This window comes from Pleurodeles waltl, chromosome 6, assembly GCF_031143425.1.
Source record: "Pleurodeles waltl isolate 20211129_DDA chromosome 6, aPleWal1.hap1.20221129, whole genome shotgun sequence".
Lineage (NCBI taxonomy): Eukaryota > Metazoa > Chordata > Amphibia > Caudata > Salamandridae > Pleurodeles > Pleurodeles waltl.
The window spans coordinates 709,638,064-709,661,425 of NC_090445.1; the positions used below are offsets into that span (position 1 = coordinate 709,638,064).

The 23,362-nt window shown below is 40.8% G+C and overlaps 1 protein-coding gene across 1 annotated transcript in view; it reads right to left on the bottom strand.

Annotated features, from left to right (window-relative positions):
* DMBT1 (deleted in malignant brain tumors 1) overlaps positions 1 to 23,362 on the bottom strand; it is a 624,760-nt gene that overhangs the window by 441,867 nt on the left and 159,531 nt on the right. The window contains exons 8-11 of the mRNA XM_069239169.1: positions 13,109 to 13,423; positions 8,986 to 9,009; positions 8,864 to 8,899; positions 3,966 to 4,280 (exon numbers count right to left, since the gene is read on the bottom strand). Of these exons, the coding sequence (XP_069095270.1) occupies positions 3,966 to 4,280; positions 8,864 to 8,899; positions 8,986 to 9,009; positions 13,109 to 13,423 (690 nt within the window). The remainder of the gene's footprint in view (positions 1 to 3,965; positions 4,281 to 8,863; positions 8,900 to 8,985; positions 9,010 to 13,108; positions 13,424 to 23,362) is intronic.

The window sequence follows — 23,362 nt, forward strand, 5'->3', positions numbered from 1 at the left end:
GAAATAGAAGTGTGAATAGAGATATCAGCTTGCAGGGAAGACCCATTATTTTGGGCAGAGGGGCTCTGCCTCCCCTCAGTTTTGCAAAAAATGATGAGTGTCTGGGAAGCTGAGCAAAGGTCAGCCTAACAAACACCCTCTATATCAGGGTCTAGCAGCCAGGGACTTTACATGTGCTACATGCGCCGGCATCTGGCAGCCTGAACGCAGCTTTGACCAGCTGAAGATTTCCCAAATCCAAGGGCGAGACATCATCAGCAATTTATCTTGTAGCAGAAAAAGTATATTTATGTTTAGATTTACCATAGTTATGTAGACCTGAATTTTAAAATGGCTACTGTATTTTCCCATCTTGCTTTGTGACACATAAAGGTTTTATTTCTGGGTGTAGCTGGAGTCATAATTAATTAACATAATGGTCTGTTTCCTTTCTTTCCCACGTGAAAAAATGTTTTCTTTTCTTTGTGATAATCATGGTACGTTTGTAATCAATAGCCCATTCAGGAGACACTTACAGGGTACAGACTGCCTCTGAGTCCTATACAGTACATGTATTTGGCAGATTACCCCAACAGCACATGTCCTTTAGTCATGTGAAGCAGGTGTTGACTGCTGAGCCTGACATATGTCATCACACAGTACCCTGTTAATGTAGGTTATCTACTCAGAGCCTGTAGGTAAATGGCCTATGGCCAGACATTGCACCACATTTTTAAAGACTTCTGACCCTAGCTGTACATGACATTGAGCCATGCAACGTAGGGTGGTCCACAGGTCCTGGCCTCTGTCCTGGTCCTGCAGTCCACTGTCTTCAGCTGTCTGAGTCCTGCTACATATAGGCCGTGCATGGGGGGTTGGGCTATAGAACCAGTGTGCTGGCTTTGCCTACAACTGAACCAACACAGGTTGGCCCTCCTGCCGCTCCATACAATCTAAAGCCTTGTGCAGTTGGTTGGGTAAAAGGACCCAGCCTACATCAAGCTCCTGCACACAACCAACAAAATATATTTGTTTTACATTTTTTTTTTTTTATGGTTCTTGCTTTTGAAATGAACCGTTTTATGTCTAATTTCCTTTTCTTTTTCAAAAACTGTTTTTTAATATTTGTTTTTACATTTCTTTAATTTCCTCATTTGTAAAAACCTTTAGTAAAAACCCTTCTGACATTTTTAATATGCACCTACATTGCTAGGGAGTGCCCTTTTTTGTTCATTTCTCCAAACATGATTTTATTAAACCAGTTACAGATCACTGACAAAAACTGGAGACACCAATCATTGTCCTCTTTGACTTGTAATTGCACATCATGTGGCAGGATCTTTTCTTACTCCTCCTCATCCCTCTACTAGCCTCGCATATGACCAAGAGTGCTTCTCTGGATGCAATCCCTAATTTATTTTATGATTCACTTGTTGAGAATGAACACACTCTTGAATGCATGCCATGGAGCAATTGGTCACATAGAGTGCATGAGACTCTAAATGCATTGCCCTTCTTTTCGCAAATCGGATGTGTGGAAATCTTCCACACCAAAACTCTCGTTTTATTTTTGATGAGTAGTGGACCTTATGACAGATTGTTAAAGAAATGAGTCTGTATGCCTGTTTTTCTGAATGGACAAAAGAAAAATTATGTACTCCAAAGTATTGGTTCCTTATCTCTGGATCCTATGGGATTAGTTTGCATGTGGAATGCATTGTTTAACTAATAAGAAGGATCTCTTCTTGTATTTTTTGGTGGCATTATTGTTTCCACAGGGTGGTTGGCTTATTTTACACATATTGTGAATTGTTTAACCAATCGAATGGCTCCTTTAAGTTTTCTGTGTTTTTTGTGATGCAAATCCTTGCAACTCACACAAACACAATACCACAGTGCTGTGGCAGTCTCACCCAAATTCTTCAGTGCTGTGGCAGTCTTACACAATTATTATATTGTAAGACCTTTTTGCTGATAGGAACATATAAAACAACTCATTGGCATTTCCTGGCTAATTTGGAGGATTTGTAAATCCAGGAATACCATTAGAAAGATTTCAGGTTTCTGTGACTGGAATATGCCACTCTCAAGTAGTTCTTGTACATTTATTGCTAATCACTACACTACTTCCTACTGGAGAACCACAACAGAGACCATCTACTATTTGTTTTCATCTTCTTCCTTTTTAGGGGACATAAACATTTTACCAACTTCAGCTATGGATTCTGGGGAGAATGAACAGGGCACAGAGCAAATCCAGAAGAAGCTGCTCTGGATACCAGGGAAGATCAGACCACCGAGATTAGGTCTCCATCGGCGTCTATCAATGTAACTGTAATTTTAGATGTTTCATGTGGCAATAATCTAACACCCATCCTGGAGAGAAAAAGTTATCTTCAAAATATGTCACATGTACGTTACTTTACAAGCAACGCAGCCCAGGAAGATATGGGAAATTCTCAGTGGAACATCACTGATGCACTAGCATTTTATTGCCTGGGGTTACGAGTGATTTATTGTAGCCAAACAAAATAGACTACTAAGAGGTTGCATTTGCATCTGCCATTACATTACAGGAAGCCATCTCTCTTTCCAGCACATTACCATAAGACATCCTACAGCAGAAAGAGGGTGAAGGTCATCTATGCTTCACCGCTATTGGCTTGCACTGCCTTGGCTACATGACGGTGATCTTCATTAAAGAACAGAGTGCACATGGATGAAGAAAAAGAGGTTTGTTACACTAGCAGGCATGCAGAAAAATATGTTTGTTAGCCAAGTTGCTGTTTCACAGTTGCTGTTGTGTTTTTGTTGTTTAAACCCAAAAAATGAAAAGTACAAATAAACAAACTTTAATAGTTAAAAACAGTTGAAGTTAATTGTTTTATAAGTCATTGAGCGTCATTGACAGTTTGAACAACGTACGCCCAACAGCACATCACCTCTCACCTTGTAAAGTTAGGGCTAGACTTAGCACCCTTTTAACCATATACTTCCAACTCCAGCAGTGGACGCCATTTGGACACACACAGAGTAGGTGGGACGCAGGACTTGGCATTACGTCAGACCCTGCGTCCACTTTTCATGGATATCCAACCCTTACTACCATGCCATTGCAAAGAAAAGTGGCCAAATAAAACAATGTTTTTTGGAGCACCTTTAGTAATAAAAATATTTTTACACTATTATACAGAGGAAGTAAAACTATCCTTTAGTCATCAAAGTTTCCCCTATAGAATCAGTTGGCAGAAGGGAAAAACTAAGGCCTAACATAATATCCTTAGTTATTGTGATCTGGTTTTTCACATGAATTTATCCCCATGTCCAATGGATGCATTTGTGTACATTTGTCAATAACTACTATGCATGGCAAAATAGCATAGCACACACCCTATATGCAGTTCTGTGAAGAAAAGTATCCTATTTATTACCATTATTGAGGGAGGGGAGGGCAGCTGAGGGAGCATCATAACCCTATGAAGGCTTCACATCTTGTGTGCCATAGCCTCTCCCCACACAATAAATAGCATATTACACACTTCACATTATGTATGTGCGTGTATATATCTATATATATGTATATGTGTTTGTGTGTATCGATAGATAGATAGATAGATAGATAGATAGATAGATAGATAGATAGATAGATAGATAGATAGATAGATAGATAGATAGATAGATAGATAGACAGACAGACAGATGGTAAGAAATGTATGTTCGAAATTATGAAAAAACATGAAGATTTCTCTAATTCGGTAGGCCAACTTAAACATCAAAGTCAATCTTCTTGGGGCTCTACTTTTGAATCAATTTAATATCACAGAGTTGTCTGAGCAATTCACGCTTGTACAGGTAAAGACAGGTGTGGATTCTGACTGCAAATAGAAAGCAGAGTGCAGACAACATCACTATGGTGAGAAACAAATCCTCTGAAGCACTGACATCAGAGAAGCAACATCTTTGGGTCCAGAAAATGAGTAGTTTACCTGAGCAGGTGACCCCAGCGTCCTCATGGTGGCCACAGTTGTGTCGCATCCAGCCAGAGTGACTGCACTCCGACAGGGAGGACTCTGAGCCCCCGCAGTTGACATCATCCAGAAAAATGCTTCCATTGCCCTGACCAAAGTAGGCATAGCCAGGAGCAGAAACTGCCCGTCCACAACTGAGCTCTCTGCACACAACTTCTGCATCATTTAGGTCCCACAAGTCATCGCACACTGTCCCCCAGGAGGAGTTATAGTAGACCTCAACGCGGCCGGCGCATCTGCTGCCACCATTCTGGAGTCGGATGGGAATTCGCACTGTAGAAAAAAGCACAGTGAACAGGTCATGATGCTTAGAGTTTTCCAACATACTTGGAAGCATTTGAGTCTAACTGCTTGAGTTTGTTTTCAGTGATCAATAAGTAAGTTCAGTGGTTTTTTTAAAGAGGGATTCCTTAAACTAAGAATACCAGAAGGTTTACATAATATATGGATTAAACTTCTGAACTATCTTTAAATTAATGTTTCAAATGTACAAGATTTGCAACTATCTGCTACTATTTGTATTTTGTTTTTCTTGGCTAAAAATGCTATTCACTTGGGAATCGTCATTCCATGTGGTTTATTACATTCACTTTCAAATAGTAAACAAAAAATAGTTTTCAGTGAAGTTGATTTTGACCTCACTTTTGTGTTGTTTTAGTTGTGCTGCTTGCTTCACTGTTGAGATTTGTACTTGATAGGAATTCCCTCATAGCAGCTTCTGAGCTCAGCCCACTCTACCCGAGGGTAAGGCAAGCTTGCATTGAAGAGTCTTTCATTTGTCTTTCTGAGTTCCCACTTAAGAGTTGTCATGTAAACCCAGGAATGGTACATCTACAAGCTTTAGGTTACACATCCCTCAGGGATCCTTCTTCCCAGCAGCTTCCTTTGCTGGGAGATGAAGTGGACCAGAGTGTCAGGGCAGATGTAGGACTGTTTGAATTTTAAGCAATGGAGTTAGGTTCACTGGCCACTGGAGTGAAGGTAATTCTCTACAGCTCCGTCTTCATTAGAGCTCCTAAAATCCTTCTGTCCTTTTCATCAGAATTTCAAGAACACCTATCTTAAGGCACCTTCATTACACCTTTGGTGAGCCCCTCATTCCATTCACTCATGCCCCAATAATGGAATGCTAAATGCATTCTCCAAAAGCTCTTATTATTGATCTGCCTGCCTTCATCTGCTCAAAAAGAAATTGTCTTATTGGATGGAGGGGGTTAAAACTCTTCTTAAGCAACAACCACAATGCATGTCAGGGTGAAGTACAAAAGTCCCTAAGTTAACCTGTGCTCAATCCTCTTGTACCTTAGCACAAAAGCAGCCAGGCATAACTTATGCAGAACAAAAAAAGTAATAAAGTGAAAACTCAGCACAAGAAAATTGCAACACGAATTGCCAAGAATTGAGATAATTGTAATCAATAAAATGACATTAAAAGTAATTAAATACAATCAGTACAACCGGAGGTATGAATGTTTACAGCTTTTTGGGAGAAATAGTGCTAAAAATGATCAAAGCATCTACCATGAGTATCGGGGTGCATGAATTGATGGCAAATGCTAAAGTTCAGGCAAAGAGCAACAGCGTGCAGGTTAGATTCACAAGGTGGATTGGGTGCAGTCTTGGATTGCCTTCAAACTTAGAAGAAACTTGAAAGAAATATTCAGGATAAGGTAGAGTTCAGCAGGGCAAGGCAGCAGGCTGTGGTTGAGAAGTCTTTGTCAGGAAGTGCTGGACCAAGTTTCATTGAAGCCGGCAAGACCAAATTCCTGAGTGGGAGAAGTTAGATTCTCAGGCCGAGGAGGTCATTAAAATCAATAGGTAGTCCTTTGCCACTGAACTAGTGAGAATTTTATTTTTGGACGTGGACAACATTTTTGAACGTGAAAACCTCCAGTGAGATGAAGCAGTAGCTTAAGCGTGCCCTAAGAGGCCACATATTGGTACTCAGTTGTCAATCTGAAGAATATTTTGCAGCTGTGGGGATGAATGTAACAGGTAAAGTTTGGCTGACCTGCTGCCAAGTATGTCCTTCTCTTCAGTCTGTTCTTCTACAATTTTTTATGAAACAATTTACAAGTTCCTACATTTTAGTATTAGGGAGAATCTGTACCTCTTCTACCACTTCCAGACTTTTAGGGGCAGGGCACTTGCGAGTTAGCACACGCTCTCGCAGAGGCCAGTTGGGTTCAAGGTCTCTGGAGGTTGTTATGTTGCTGTAAGTCACACAGGAAGCCACACAAATAGCCCTTGCAGTCATTCTGGGAGCCCTGGATTCAAGCAGCAAAGCAGAACTCTAACACCAGGAAAGAACATCAGGGAAGCAAAGCAGGCATCAAGCACCAAGACACTTATCTGGTGAACAAAGCTGGCCTTAAGCAGTAGAGTATTGTTCTCGGGGTTGTGGCAGCCCTTCTGAAGACTTCCATAGGTCAAGAAGTGTATTGTGCAGCAGTTCTGAGAGTCCAATATTTATAAGGGGTACCAGCCAATGGAGTGGTTGAATCTTCCCAGTTAACCCTAAATCTGGTACTGAAAAGTTCTTCCCTTCCCCTGCCAAGCATCTAGGAAGTCTGAGGTGAAAAAAAGCTATTGTCAGCTTAATTTCTATGTGTGCTGCAGTCATCCCTTTGCTGTGTAAGTGGGCAGGGACAGGTCAGTCCCATGTTATTGTGTAGTCACCTATTGTCTAACTGTCAGGGGGGAATACACAAACCCCATCAGCTAAACTATTCATAGTCATATGACCCAGGACACCTACAGCGGGACATGGTTAGTACGAGCAAATGCCAACTCTATAAAGGTGCTATTTTCAGAATTGTGACTTAGAATCTGGCATTAACATTCAAGCAAATTTTAAAATACAATCTATATAAATCCAAATATGGTATGTCTACCTGTACACAATAAAATGTTAACACTTACTAAATGTAATATGGAAACAAATGTAATACTATGCAAGAGGTAAGTCTTACCGAAGTAAAAAACAAATGTAGGAGTTCTTCACTAACAGGACATGTAAAGCTTAAAATACATGTCCTGCCTTTTAATAAATTGTACTCTACCCTATGGGCTGTTTAGAACCTAACTTTTGTGTGAGATACGTATTAAATATGAAGGTTTAGACCAAGGAAAATTTTTATTCTGATAGGTGAATCTGGCAGTTTGAAACTAGACTACAGTCTACAATGGTAGGCCTGAGAAATGTTTTAATGGCTGCTGTAGTAGGTGACACAAGGTATGCTGTAGGTCTGCTAGTAGTATTTGAATTACAGAGCCTGGGAAGATGCACTACAATACACTAGGAGCTTATGAGTAAATGAAATGTGGCAATCAGGTGTTAGCCACTTTTACCATGCTTTAGGGAGGCAGCACAAACACTTTAGCACTGGGTAGAGGTAAAGTGCACAGAGTTCTAATACCAATAAAGAAATTCAGAACAGGAGGGGGAAGACAAATGGTTTGGAGGTGACCCTGCAGAGATTGCCAAGTCCTTCAGGCTCCAACCTTAAGGCGTCTTCGTGGATCGCTAGAAACCACAACAGAGAATTTGAACCAAAAGAGTGTATGCAAAGCATTTAGACTACATCTGTTGTTTCTCCTTTGCTCTGTATGTGGTAGCTAGATCAGGTTCTGCCCTTTGGTCTTCAGAGGTTATTCGTAACAACTCAGTGCTAATGTCTTCCTTCTCCATCACCTAATTAGGAAACTACCAGAGTTCAAAGCTGTTAAGTGTGGACTTTAATGAGGTTCTAAGGTCTGACAGGAAAGAGAAAGGACATATGGCAGCAGCATAACATTTTGCAATATAATTCGCATTGCGAATGGTGGAGAGGTATGGACACCTACTCCTTTACTAGTTGAAAGTTTATTTAGCCCTTGTGTACTTCAAATATGGGGATTATGTATGTAGTGCAGTCTGATTGGAAATTTTGCGTAATAACACGCTATATACAGAGGTGTCGTCAAAGCTAAGCAGGAGACTAATTATCACTTTTTCATGAATTGTAAGACATATCTTTTGGAATCAAACTCATGGGCTGCCTAGAAGTCATGTCAAAGTACCTGAGGAGCCTTAAGGAGAAACCTGCATTAATATAATCGAATGCTTTAAATTCAAAAGACAAGAAAATTCATGCACTGTGCAACGTGATCACTTCATGCCTTTTGTTTTGAAAGCATATTAAATGATAAAGCTCCAATCTAAGGAATTATGTAGAATTAGAAAAGCAGGGGAAACAAATGAAAAACATCCGGATCGGATAAAAGTACTCATATTGGACAATGAGTGGGAGAGGTAATCCCCGTGGTTTGACTTGTGTCTCTTTCGCAAAAATATTGGGATTCCAGTGATGTGCTGAGGACAGCATGAGAAGCTTCTTTTCTTAAACACGAATACAAGTAATGAAGGTTTCTGTGCTTTTCAGATGGGACCTTTGCCACCTAGGCATGCATTAATTAAACATTTAAACACCAGGGTAGGCCTGCTTTGAAAAACTGTTTTGAAAAATGTAATTTGTTTTTGGCCAGCAATAGATTAGGATATTCAAGGATTGTCATGTTACCGGTCACCATTGTAATACTAACATATCGAATCGGAATTCACAGGTTATAGTAGGGGCCTATACCCGACCTACCTCATATTGTCTGAACACAGAATCCCAAAACCAGAAAAGTCTGGAGTGATCTATTTACTCATAAAGATACCTTAATGGATGTGTTGCTGTTATGACTTCACAAGTGAAATTACAGACTGAAACTTTGAGATTGCATTGTTTTTTGGTGAAAATTTTAGACACCAGCATCTTTTAAGCATATTTTCACATTGTAAACACTTATGTTAACACAAAATGTCCTACCTGTGGGATATGTACTTCTAGAAACATGGGTTGTAGCTGGGAAAGAAGAGAAAAGAACATTGTGTAAGTGCTCAAGATGGCCCATGCAGACCACACAGCAGTGAATGAACTGTAGCTCATACCTGTTGTTGATGTTGGGATGGCATCTACAAGAAAGGAAAACTCAGAATTAGCACTCTTTATAACTGACCCATAGGGGCTCCAGATAAATTGTGTCATATGATTTGAGCTTTTCACCTCTAGGAGAACAGTTCCATTCTAGCCTCTGTTAGTGAATGTTGTGAAAATAGAAGGGTGAACAGGGATATCAGCCTGCAGGGGAGACCCATTATTTTGGGCAGAGGGGCTCTGCCTCCCCTCAGTTTTGCAAAAAATTATGAGTGTCTGGGAAGCTGAACAAATGTCAGCCTAACAAACACCCTCTATATCAGGGTCTAGCAGCCAGGCACTTTACATGGGCTACATGCGCCGGCATCTGGCAGCCTGAACGAAGCTTTGACCAGCTGAAGATTTCCCAAATCCAAGGGTGTGACATCATCAGCAATTTATCTTGTAGCAGAAAAAGTATATTTATGTTTAGATTTACCATAGTTATGTAGACCTGAATTTTAAAATGGCTACTGTATTTTCCCATCTTGCTTTGTGACACATAAAGGTTTTATTTCTGGGTGTAGCTGGAGTCATAATTAATGAACATAATGGTCTGTTTCCTTTCTTTCCCACGTGAAAAAATGTTTTATTTTCTTTGTGATAATCATGATACGTTTGAAATCAATAGCACATTCCGGAGACACTTGCAGGGTACAGACTGCCTCTGAATCCTATACAGCACATGTATTTGGCAGATTACCCCAACAGCACATGTCCTTTAGTCATGTGCAGCAGGTGTTGACTGCTGAGCCTAACATATGTCATCACACAGTACACTGTTAATGTAGGTTAGCTACTCAGAGCCTGTAGCTAAATGGCCTATGGCCAGGCATTGCACCACATTTTTAAATACTTCTGACTCTAGATGTACATGACATTGAGCCATGCAACGTAGGGTGGTCCACAGGTCCTGGCCTCTGTCCTGGTCCTGCAGTCCACTGTCTTCAGCTGTCCGTGTCCTGCTACCTATAGGCCGTGCATAGGGGGTTGGGCTATAGAACCAGTGTGCTGGCTTTGCCTACAACTGAACCAACACAGGTTGGCCCTCCTGCCGCTCCATACAACCATGAGCCTTCTGCAGCTGGTTTGGTAAAAGGAACCAGCCTACATCAAGCTCCTGCACACAACCAACAATTTTTTTTTTTTTTACATTTTTGGCGGGTTTTTATGGTTCTTGCTTTTGGAATGAACCGTTTTATGTTTAATTTTCTTTTCTTTTTCAAAAACTGTTTTTTAATATTTTTTTTACATTTCTTTAATTTCCTCATTTGTAAAAACCTTTGGTAAAAACCCTTCTGACATTTTTTATATGCACCTACATTGCTAGGGAGTGCCCTTTTTTGTTCATTTCTCCAAACATGATTTTATTAAACCAGTTACAGAACACTGACAAAAACTGGAGACACCAATCATTGTCCTCTTTAACTTGTAATTCCACATCATGTGGCAGGATCTTTTCTTACTCCTCCTCATCCCTCTACTAACCTCACATATGACCAAGAGTGCTTCTTTGGGTGCAATCCCTAATTTATTTTATGATTCACTTGTTGAGAATGAACACACTCTTGAATGCATGCCATGTAGCAATTGGTCACATAGAGTGCATGAGACTCTAAAGGCATTGCCCTTCTTTTCGCAAATTGGATGTGTGGAAATCTTCCACACCAAAACTCTCGCATTTTTTTTATGAGTACTGGACCATATGACAGGTTGTTAAAGAAATGAGTCTGTATGCCTGTTTTTCTGAATGGACAAAAGAAAAATTATGTACTCCAAAGTATTGTTTCCTTATCTCTGGATCATATGGGATTAGTTTGCATGTGGAATGCATTGGTTAACTAATAAGAAGGATCTCTTCTTGTATTTTTTGGTGGCATTATTGTTTCCACAGGGTGGTTGGCTTATTTTGCAGATAGTGTGAATTGTTTAACCAATCGACTGGCTCCTTTCATTTTTTGTGTTTTTTGAGATGCAAATCCTTGCAACTCACACAAACACAATACTACAGTGCTGTGGCAGTCTCACCCAATACTTCAGTGCTGTGGCAGTCTTACACAATTATTATATTTTAAGACCCTTTTGCTGATAGGAAAATATAAAACAGCTCATTGGCATTTCCTGGCTAATTGGGAGGATTTGTAAATCCAGGAATACCATTAGAAATAATTTCAGGTTTCTGTGACTGGAATATGCCCCTCTCAAGTAGTTCTTGTACATATATTGCTAATCACTACACTACTTCCTACTGGAGAACCACAACAGAGACCATCTACTATTTGTTTTCATCGTCTTCCTTTTTAGGGGACATAAACATTTTACCAACTTCAGCTATGGATTCTGGGGAGAATGAACAGGGCACAGAGCAAATCCAGAAGAAGCTGCTCTGGATACCAAGGAAGATCAGACCACAGAGATTAGGTCTCCATCGGCGTCTATCATTGTAACTGTAATTTTAGATGTTTCATATGGTAATTATCTAAAACTCATGCTGGAGAGAAAAAGTTATCTTCCAAATATGTCACATGTACATTACTTGACAAGCAACGCAGCCCAGGAAGATATGGGAAATTCTCATTGGAACATCACTGATGCACTAGCATTTTATTGCCTGGGGTTAAGAGTGATTTATTGTAGCCAAACAAAATGGACTATAAAGAGGTTGCATTTGCATCTGCTATCACATTACAGAAAGCCATCTCTCTTTCCAGCACATTACCATAAGACATCCTACAGCAGAAAGAGGGTGAAGGTCATCTATGCTTCACCGCCATTGGCTTGCACTGCCTTGGCTGTATGACGGTGATCTTCATTAAAGAACAGAGTGCACATGGATGAAGAAAAAGAGGTTTGTTACACTAGCAGGCATGAAGAAAAATATGTTTGTTAGCCAAGTTGCTATTTCACAGTTGCTGTTGTGTTTTTTTTTAACCCAAAAAATGAAAAGTACAAATAAACAAACTTTAATAGTTACAAACTGTTGAAGTTCATTGTTTTATGAGTCATTGAGCATCATAGACAGTTTGAACAACGTACGCCCAAAAGCACATCACCTCTCACCTTGTGAAGTTAGGGCTAGACTTAGCACCCTTTTAACCATATACTTCCAACTCCAGCAGTGGACGCCATTTGGACACACACAGAACAGGTGGGACGCAGGACTTGGCATTAAGTCAGACCCTGCGCCCACTTTTCAGGGATATCCAACTCTTGCTACCATGCCATTGCAAAGAAAAGTGGCCAAATTAAACAATGTTTTTTGGAGCACCTTTAGTAATAAAAACACTTTTACACTATTATACAGAGGAAGTAAAACTATCCTTTTGTCATCAAAGTATCCCCTATAGAATCAGTTGGCAGAAGGGAAAAACTAAGGCCTAACATAATATCCTTAGTTATTGTGATCTGCTTTTTCGCATTAATTTATCCCCATGTCCAATGGATACATTTGTGTACCTTTGTCAATAAGTACTATGCATCGCAAAATAGCGTAGCACACACCCTATATGCAGTTCTGTAGAGAAAAGTATGCTATTTATTACCATTACTGAGGGGGGGGGAGGGCAGCTGAGGGAGCATCATAACCCTATGAAGGCTTCACATCTTGTGTGCCATAGCCTCTCCCCACACAATAAATAGCATATTACACACTTCACATTATGTATGTGTGTGTATATATCTATATATATATGTATATGTGTGTGTGTGTAGATAGATAGATAGATAGATAGATAGACAGACAGACAGACAGACAGACAGACAGACAGACAGACAGACAGACAGACAGACAGACAGACAGACAGACAGACAGATGGAAAGAAATGTATGTTTGAAATTATGAAAAAACATGAAGATTTTTCCAATTCGGTAGGCCAACTTAAAAATCGATGTCAATCTTCTTGGGGCTCTACTTTTGAATCATTTTAATATCACAGAGTTCTCTGAGCCATTCACGCTTGTACAGGTAAAGACAGGTGCGGATTCTGACTGCAAATAGAAAGCAGAGTGTAGACAACATCACTATGGTGAGAAACAAATCCTCTGAAGCACTGGCATCAGAGAAGCAACATCTTTGGGTCCAGAAAATGAGTAGTTTACCTGAGCAGGTGACCCCAGCGTCCTCATTGTGGCCACAGTTGTGTCGCATCCAGCCAGAGTGACTGCACTCCGACAGGGAGGACTCTGAGCCCCCGCAGTTGACATCATCCAGAAAAATGCTTCCATTGCCCTGACCAAAGTAGGCATAGCCAGGAGCAGAAACTGCCCGTCCACAACTGAGCTCTCTGCACACAACTTCTGCATCACTTAGGTCCCACAAGTCATCACACACTGTCCCCCAGGAGGAGTTATAGTAGACCTCAACGCGGCCCGCACATCTGCTGCCACCATTCTGGAGTCGGATGGGAATTCGCACTGTAGAAAAAAGCACAGTGAACTGGTCATGATGCTTAGAGTTTTCCAACATACTTGGAAGCATTTAAGTCTAACTGCTTGAGTTTGTTTTCAGTGATCAATAAGTATGTTCAGTGGTTTCATTAAAGAGGGATTCCTTAAACTAAGAATACCAGAAGGTTTACAAAATATATGGATTAAACTTCTGAACTATCTTTAAATTAATGTTTCAAATGTATAAGATTTGCAACTATCTGCTACTATTTGTCTTTTGTTTTTCTTTGCTAAAAATGCTATTCACTTGGGAATCGTCATTCCATGTGGTTTATTACATTCACTTTCAAATAGTAAACAAAAAATAGTTTTCAGTGAAGTTGATTTTGACCTCACTTTTGTGTTGTTTTAGTTGTGCTGCTTGCTTCACTGTTGAGATTTGTACTTGATAGGAATTCCCTCATAGCAGCTTCTGAGCTCAGCACACTCTACCCGAGGGTAAGGCAAGCTTGCATTGAAGAGTCTTTCATTTGTCTTTCGAGTTCCCACTTAAGAGTTGTCATGTAAACCCAGAAATGGTACATCTACAAGTTTTAGATTACACATCCCTCAGGGGTCCTTCTTCCCAGCAGTTCCCTTTGCTGGGAGATGAAGTGGACCAGAGTGTCAAGGCAGATGTAGGACTGTTTGAATTTTAAGCACTGGAGTTAGGTTCACTGGCCACTGGAGTGAAGGTAATTCTCTACAGCTCCTCCTTCATTAGAGCTCCTAAAATCCTTCTGTCCTTTTCATCAGGATTTCAAGAACATCTATCTTAAGGCACCTTCATTACACCTTTGGTGTGCCCCTCATTCCATTCACTCATGCCCCAATAATGGAATGCTAAATGCATTCTCCAAAAGCTCGTATTATTCATCTCACTGCCTTCATCTGCTCTAAAAGAAATTGTCTTATTGGATGGAGGGGGTGAAAACTCTTCTTAAGCAACAACCACAATGCATGTCAGGGTGAATTACAAAAGTCCCTAAATTAACACGTGCTCAATCCTCTTGTACCTTAGCACAAAAGCAGTCAGGCTTACCTTATGCAGAACAAAAACAGTAATTAAGTGAAAACTCAGCACAAGAAAATTGCAACACCAATTGGCAAGAATTGAGGAAATTGTAATCAATAAATTGATATTAAAAGGAATGAAATACAATCAGTACAACCGGAGGTTTGAATTTTGAAAGTGTTTTGGGAGAAATAGTACTAAAAATGATCAAAGCATCTACCATGAGTATCTGGGGTGCATGAATTCAGGGCAAATGCTAAAGTTCAGGCAAAGCGCAACAGCGTGCAGGTTAGATTCACAAGCTGGATTGGGCGCAGACTTGGATTGCTTTCAAACTTAAAAGAAACTTCAAAGAAATATTCAGGACAAGGTAGAGGTCAGCAGGGCAAGGCAGCAGGCTGTGGCTGAGGAGTCGTTGTCGGGGAGTGCTGGACGAAGTTTCGGTAAAGCCGTCGATGATAGCAAGAAAAAATTCCTGAGTGGGAGAAGTTAGATTCTCAGGCCGAGGAGGTTCTTAAAATCAATAGGTAGTCCTTTGCCAATGAACTAGTGAGAATTTTACTTTTGGACTTGGACAACATTTTTGAACTCGAAAACCTCCAGTGAGTCGAAGCAGTAGCTTAAGCATGCTCTAACAGGCCACATTTTGTTTCTCGGTTGTCAATCTGAAGAGTACTTTGCAGCTGTGGGGATGAATGTAACAGGCAAAGTTTGGCTGACCTGCTGGCAGGTATGTCCTGGTCCTACATTTTAGTTTTAGGGAGAAGCAGTACCTCTTTTACCACTTCCTGTCTTTTAGGGGCAGGGCACTTGGGAGTTAGCACACACTCTAGCAGAGGCCAGGTGGGTTCAAGGTCTCTGGAGGTTGTTATGTTGCTGTGAGTCACACAAAATAGCCCTTTCATTCATTCTGGGAGTCCTGGGTTCAAGCAGCAAAGCAGACCTCTAACACCAGGACAGAACGTCAGGGAAGCAAGGCAGGCATCAAGCAGCAAGACACTTATCTGGTGAACAAAGCTGGCCTTAAGCAGTAGAGTATTGTTCTCGGGGTTGGGGCAGCCTTCTTAAGACTTCCATAGGTCAAGAAGTGTATTGTGCAGCAGAGTTCTGAGAGTCCAATATTTATGAGGGGTACCAACCAATGGAGTGGTTGAATCTTCCCAGCTAACCCTAAATCTGGTACTGAAAAGTTCTTCCCTTCCCCTGCCAAGCATCTAGGAAGTCTGAGGTGACAAAAAGCTAGTGTCAGCTTAATTTCTCTGTGTGCTGCAGTCATCCCTTTGCTGTGTAAGTGGGGCAGGGACAGGTCAGTCCCCGGTTATTGTGTAATCACCTAGTCACCTATTGTCTAACTGTCGGGGGGAATACACAAACCCCCTCAGCTAAACTATTCATAGTCATATGACCCAGGACACTTACAGCAGGACATGGTTAGTACGAGCAAATGCCAACTCTATAAAAGGGCTGTTTTCAGAATTGTGACTTAAAATCTGGCATTAACATTGAAGCAAATTTTAAAATACAATCCATTTAAATCCAAATATGATATGTCTCCCTGTACCCAATAAATGTTAACACTTACTAAATGTAATATGGAAACCAATGTAATACTATGCAAGAGGTAAGTCTTACCGTAGTAAAAAACAAATTTAGGACTTTTTCACTACTAGGACATGTAAAGCTGAAAACACATGTCCTGCCTTTTAATAAATTGTACTCTACCCTACGGGCTGTTTAGAACCTAACTTTTGTGTGAGATACGTATTAAATAAGAAGTTTTAGACCAAGGATGAATCACCTTGTGTTTGGATTTGTTGAGGGACTGAGACCTGATATTAGCCAGATGATTAAGAGTCACTTGATTTGCTGGCAAGCAAAGCCGATTGACGAGGTATTGCAGTATGTGAAGTACTGTAGTGACGAGATTGAGTTAAAGCAGAGAAAGTTGAAGGAGAAAGCGATGTTGATGCAAATTAAGGCAGCACAATCAGGAATGCAGGGAGGTTGTCTGCAGCAAAATGAGGTATGATTGCAAGTACGATTCGATTGCCTTAATGAATCACTTGGGAAAAACGGGCACAAAGAAGTTGCAATATTGCCAGACAGAGGTGAAGTAGTTGGGTCATCAAATTGAGAAAGGGTCGAGGAAGTTGTACAGGGAAAGAGTAACTTCAGTGTTACAGATGAATCCCCCAACCACACGGAGAGATGTTAGGATGTTTCTAGGAATGGTGGGTTACTGTCGTCAGCGGATCCCGAACTTCTCAGTCATCTCCAAGCCATTGGTGAGACTAACGGTCAAAGAGGGTCCGGAGGTGATAGTGTTGGGAGAAAAGGAAATGAAATTGTTTACTGAGTTAAGAGAGAGCATATGTAGGGCATATGTAGGGCTCCAGCTTTAGGTATGCCTGATTACACAAAGACTTTTGTTCTGTTTTGCCATGAACGTGATGCATGTTCTTTATCTGTCCTGACACAGGTCCATGGAGGTCCATGGAGGTGTAAACCGACCAGTAGCATATTTTTCAGCTACTTTGGACCCAGTTGCAGCAGCCTTATCGGGTTGTCTGCCTGCAGTAGCAGCAGTTGGACAAAGCCTCACACAGTGTGAAGGCATAGTGATAGGACATCCCCTAACAGTCATGGTTCCTCACTCAGTTGAAATCCTGTTGACCCATACTAAAACGCAGCATTTGACAAATGGCAGATTGACGAAATATGAAACGATTATATTGAGATCACCAAATGTAACGTTGAAGAGGTGTACAGTGTTGAACCCGGCAACTTTGCTTCCCAGTGAAAACACAGCGGTTGAAAATGTGGAAGATGTAGAACATGATTGTCTTGAGGTAACAGAAATGTGCACCAAACCGAGGCCTGATATTAAAGATACCCAATTGGAAGAAAATGACCAAAATATCTTTGTCGATGGTTCATGTTTGAGAGACTCAGTAGGAGTGCTGGGAGCCGGATATGCTGTATGCACGATTTCTGGTATCCTGGAAGCGTCTTGCCTTCAGACAGTATATTCTGCTCAAGTAGCTGAATTGGTTGCTCTTACTAGAGCTTGCCATGCTTCTGCCCAGTTGAGAGTGACTATCAATACGGATTCGGAATTGTCCATGATTTTGGTCAACTATGGTCACAGAGGGGTTTCTTGACCTCCTCTGGTTCGCCAGTGAAAAATGGTGAGAGAATTAAGGAATTGTTGCACGCGATTCAGTTACCTCATGAAATTGCTGTGGTGAAATGCAGTGCACACCTGAAGTCACAAGACTTTGTTTCAATGGGAAATGGATACGCGGATCAAGTTGCAAGGTTTTGAGCATTGAACTGTATATCGTTTAAAGATCAATGGGAATTATTACCTGAAACAGAAAATGAGACTTGCACAGGTTACGCATTGAGGGTGATTGACACGTTAGAAGAGTTGAGATTGTTGCAGGGACGTGCCAGCAAAGATGAGAAGCGTTCTTGGGTTAGAATGTAATGCGTACAAAGGCCAGATGACTTGTGCGTTTCAGATGAAGGGAAAATGGTCCTGCCGAACAGTCTTTTGTCACAATTTGCAAGGTTTTGCCATGGTCAAGCACATATTGGGAGGGATGCTATGATCAGGTTGTTAAAAATTGACTGGTTTAACCCGAATTTCAGATAAGCTGCAGAAGTGATTTGCCATAGGTGCATCATCTGACAACAGATGAATGTGGGGAAAGGAACAGTGGTGAATCTGAGCCACATTGGGAGAGCTGGAGGTCCATTTAGCAGAATGCAATTGGATTTTATTGAGATGCCTGTGTGTGGAGGTTTGCGATATGTGTTGGTGATTTGTGTATCTTTAGTCATTGGATTGAAGCGTACCCTACACGCAGGAATGACAGCCTCACAGTAGCTAAGCTGCTGCTTAGGGAATTGATACCACGTTTTCGGTTTCCGATCTCTTTAGAATCAGATAGGGGAAGTCACTTCATCAACGAGGTGGTTGAGCTATTGTGTGCAGCATTGAACATTGAGCAGAAGTTGCATTGTAGTTACTGCCCTGAAGCATCAGGACTAGTGGAGCCGATGAATGGTACCTTGAAGTCGAGAATGGGCGAAAATGTGTGCAGCCACGAATTTGAAATGGCCCGATGCATTACCTTTGGTGTTAATGTCAATGAGAAATACACCTAACAAGAAAACAGGATTGTCCCCTCATGAGATTCTCATGGGCCGAGCTATGAGACTGCCCGCAGTGCCTGCGAATGCTCTTGTGAATATCACGGATGATATGGTGTTGGACTACTACAAGGGTCTGGCTGATGTCGTTCGCTCTTTTTCTCACCAGGTGGAAGCTACCACCCTGCCACAATAAACGATCCAGGACACAAACTGGGAGCTGGTGACTGGGTTGTCATCAAGAAACACGTAAGGAAGTTGTGTTTGGAGCCACGTTGGAAGGGACCGTATCTAGAGATACTAACGACTGCTACTGCTGTGAAGTGTGTGGGAATTGCAAACTGGATCCATGCCAGTCACACGAAAAAGGTGACGTGTCCAACTGATGAGGAAGTTGAGTTGTTGAAAGTACCAACAACAGAGAAGGAAGTCTCAGGGCCAGAGAGTGATCGAATGGGAACTGAGACAGAAGGAGAGTCCGTTGAGTACGGCTTGGTCACTCCAGTAAGAGACGAGGGGGGAGAGATCCAGAGGGGTGACAGTGAGTCTATCTCAACTGAGGCAGCAGGAGAGTCTAATCAGAGGGAGGTTCTCCCAGAAGCAGAATGAACTAGAGCATTTGACAGACCCAGAAGGCAAAGGAGTTGAGGTGGAAGAGAGTCGAAGTGTCCAAACTCCTCCTGAGCAGATTGCAGGTCCATCAAGAAAAAACATCATAGAGCAAAAAGTGGGTGCCACAGGAGAAATCAAAGACTAAAGAGATACTGAAAGGAGATAAGTGGCCAGATTCGCAAGCGAAAAGGGGAGGAGTGGTTGTCGAAGATGCAATAGAGGAAGAATTTGATACAACAAGGAGAGAAGACCTAAGTGAAGGAGAGTTGCAAGGTGATCAAAAGTTGAAAAGAAAGAGAGTAGAAAACAGAAGGTACGCGGTTCCTGAATGGTCGTATGCAACGACAGCTGAATGGCAACAGGAGTTCTTGGCATTTTGCTTTGATGGAGAGATACCAGGTCAATACTTTGGCACCTGAGTCTGACTGGAGAGATTGAATTGGTACAAAGATCGAATAAAGGTTGAAAAAAATAATTGAGTAAAGAGACTGAGAATTTTACCGAATGAGACTTTTAAAATCTGAATTGACTTTTGAGAACCGATTTTGATAAACTGCTAACCTGAATTGACAAGGATCCTGAAAGTGAAACTGAAAGCTGTAAATAATTGCTGAAGAAAGACTTTCGCTTGCTTTGACTTTGCTGAAAAAAAAAAAAAAGGGTTTTTTATTGTCCTCTGTTGGTTATTGTTTGAATTAACCATCCTCCACTTTCTGATTCTTTATTGATCATGGCTAACATTAGACAAGACAATGGAAGGAGTAGGCGATGTAAATATTTGGGTGTTGGTTTAGGCGTTGTGTGTGTGATAATTATTATGGTTGTGGTTGTGGGTATGACACTAATGGATAAGAGTGGGACTAACAATGCTACAATTCCTGAGACTACCACAGCACTAACAGCTTGGGAAAGGTTTGAGCGGGATGAGAGATATTTGCATGAAGGAACTAACGCGAAAGGGGAACTCTCCACTAACATTTTCTATCGCTTACTGAGTGAGTATGTTGACACAATGGATGCGAAGAATTGCTTTGTGTGTCGGTACAAGAGGGGGTTACCTATCATAGTCTGCCACTAACATATGGGATAAGTTGTAGTCTGCTACTAACAAGATTTTATAACCAGGAAGAGATTCAATACTTTTACTCGAACCATGATCTTGTGTTTTCTTGCGTGCCTATAATAGAGGATTTGAGTGGGATAGCTAGGTACTATAGCATAAAACTAGTTAAAGGATTCTTTGAGTCAACACTGACAATTAGTACATCTTATGCACACCGCAATAATTTGACATGCTTGCTTAAACCTGTAGAGAAAAGCTTTTTAGATCACACGGAAGATAGACGAAGGGCATTAAAGGGTAAATGAGAAAAAGGATTACAGCAGCAGGCTTTTGCTAGTAGTGAAGGTTATGGCACAATTAGAGAACAAGGGAAGTTAGCTTTAGATGCACTACATGTAGGGAAGCTTTGCATATCTAGGCCGAAGTTATACTATGACAATGTGTTTGTGGGAATGAGTGAACGTAAGCATGTGTATTTGTTTCAGAGTAAATTGACGTTCATGTTAAATGGACGGGATCCTGCGATCCCAGGGATCTATTACATATGTGGACTTAATGCTTATTACCATCTTCCAAAGGGATGGTATGGGACATGTTATTTTGGGATAGTTTTCCCAAAGATATATCAACTTAATGATTTGAAAAGGTTTCCGAAGTTGTCTGAATTACATCGTACTTGACAGAAGAGAGAAACTGCTGCTGGTGTAGTGGGAGACATATTTGGAGCGATAATTCCTTCAGTGGGAGTTATTCTGAACTCCATAAAGATTCGAAAGTTGTCTACTATTGTGGATAACATGCTGACAAACCTTTCAGGGGCTATACTCCTGATGGATACTGAACTTGCTGCGGAGAGGGCTATGACTCTTCAAAACAGGCTTGCTTTAGACATTCTTTTAGCGAAAAATGGCAGAGTTTGTAGAATGCTTAATGAGCGTCATTGTTGCGCATATATACCAGATAATAGTAATGAGATTAGAAGTATGCTTACTAACTTGACTAGGGATAGTACAGACTTGAAGGAATTGAAAGAACCAGGAGTTTGGGAAAAGGTTGGAAAAGGATTTGCGTCAGTGGGAAATTGGCTTACTAACATTTGGCATGGGATATTGTCAAAAATAATACAGGGGATATTGATTGTTATAGTTTGTCTATTTGGATTATGGGTGGCATGCAAAATTAGCAAAAGAATAAAATTGAAAATGGCGAAGAATAATAAGAGGAGGGAAGAAAAACAAAAGGAAAAATTATTTAGAGCAAAATCAAAGGGGAAGCCATTAAGAGAGGAAATTCAGTTGACAGAATTTTAGGATGTAAAATTTGTGGGGAAAGTTTTGTGTGATGACAAGAGTCATCAGAGGAGGGATTGTTGGAGTGTGTCTTTTTAAAAGCAATATTAACATGAAAAGCTTGCAATATATTGTGTGAAGAAGCTGCATAGAAAATGTGTTAACAGAGAAATAATGCATGCGTTTGAAATGTGCCCACGGGGAGGGGCTACCAATGTATACGAAGACTAATGAAAGTTGGTAATTCTGAACTAATTATGTACTAATGTTTTGAATTTGTACTAGCATATCGAAATTAAGGTCATGTATTAGAAATCTGCTTGTTTAATCATTAGGTTTTAGCTTAGCGAGGGTCTGGGCCTAGCTGCCTGGTCTCATATTAAACTGCATTCTCTAACATGCAATGTGCTGTTTCCTGAAGGACAACCAAGCTGTACTTTTCCAGAAGTTATGTGTGTGTGTGTAGCCGGAGTAAATTCTTTCTCATGAGACCCGACTTGCTCAAGGAGACATTCTTGCTGAATGCAACAGTGTAATTCGTAACAGGTGCAAGGCAACTGGAGTAGGAGAAAACAATAGAGACACTGACTGGAGAGCAAAGTGTAACTTTTCTTACTTGACATTCCAATCGATGAAGACGTCAAATACATGGACCAATCAGCAACATGAGACCTGTTGTTTGTGGAAAATTCTGGTGAAGTGTAAACTGAACTACTGGACGGAGATAACAATGCACCAAATATTATCCAATGGGGAATTAAGGGCTACTTAGGCAGTTTTGATTTAACCGCTTGACCCGAGGAGAAATCCTCTATTCTCCCATTTCTTTTATGCCATTCCATTCCAGTCTATTCTTCCAAGTTATTCCAGACATTCTTGTCCATTCTTGCATTCCTTGCCATTTGGGCATATTCTTTTGAGACTTTGCCATTTGTTCTTCCTGATACTTAAACCATCCTCTACCCATTCTTGCCCGATGCTGACTTCTCCTTCATATGAGGAAAGATCTTATTCCTTAGCTACGCTATATTCAGACTTACCCCATCCTATCCCTGCTGATGGTGAATCGACTGATGTCCTGCGGACGAAGACTGAAGCTGTTTGCTGATCTGTTGGATTGGTAACTCTCTGATGAAAATTGTAATTGCCTTTTCTTTCTAGGTACCAACTGCTCTTTTGATAGAGGCCATAGTTTAGATGTTTTCTAAATTCGTGTTTACTAAAATGCTTTGCATGAAGCCCAACATGCTAATGCTAATTCGAGGTTAGTTAAGGTGTTCACTAATATCTGATGCAAATAGACAAACGACCGGGTTCTTGCTTTGTTGAAACATGTACTAATGAGACTCTGCTAAGTTGATTCATATTAATGATGTACTTAATTCTGTATGATCATAATCTATGCATTGATTAAGTTGTGTTCTGATTGCCAAATAATAGTGGTTTAGATGAGCTTATTGCTATTGAGACTAATGAACATGATGTTAGATTGAAACCAATAGGGAAATTAATATCCAAACACTTAACTAAACTGGTGTGGTTATTCATGACTGAAAGGTCATGGTGTGTTCAACTTATTGATGCTTGTTAAATTATACTGATTGGCTTGTTAATCAGTTATTGTGATTATTGATTGAGTCATTGATCTGTTGATTTGTGATGCCAAGGAGATATCTCGCACTGGGAAGTCCCTGAACGTGGTCCAAAGGTTTATCGACCTAAACGCTTCTCCTTGTAAGTTTACTTATTAAGGCTCTGATGCGCTAACAGTTCCCAGTGTTTTTCTTTTC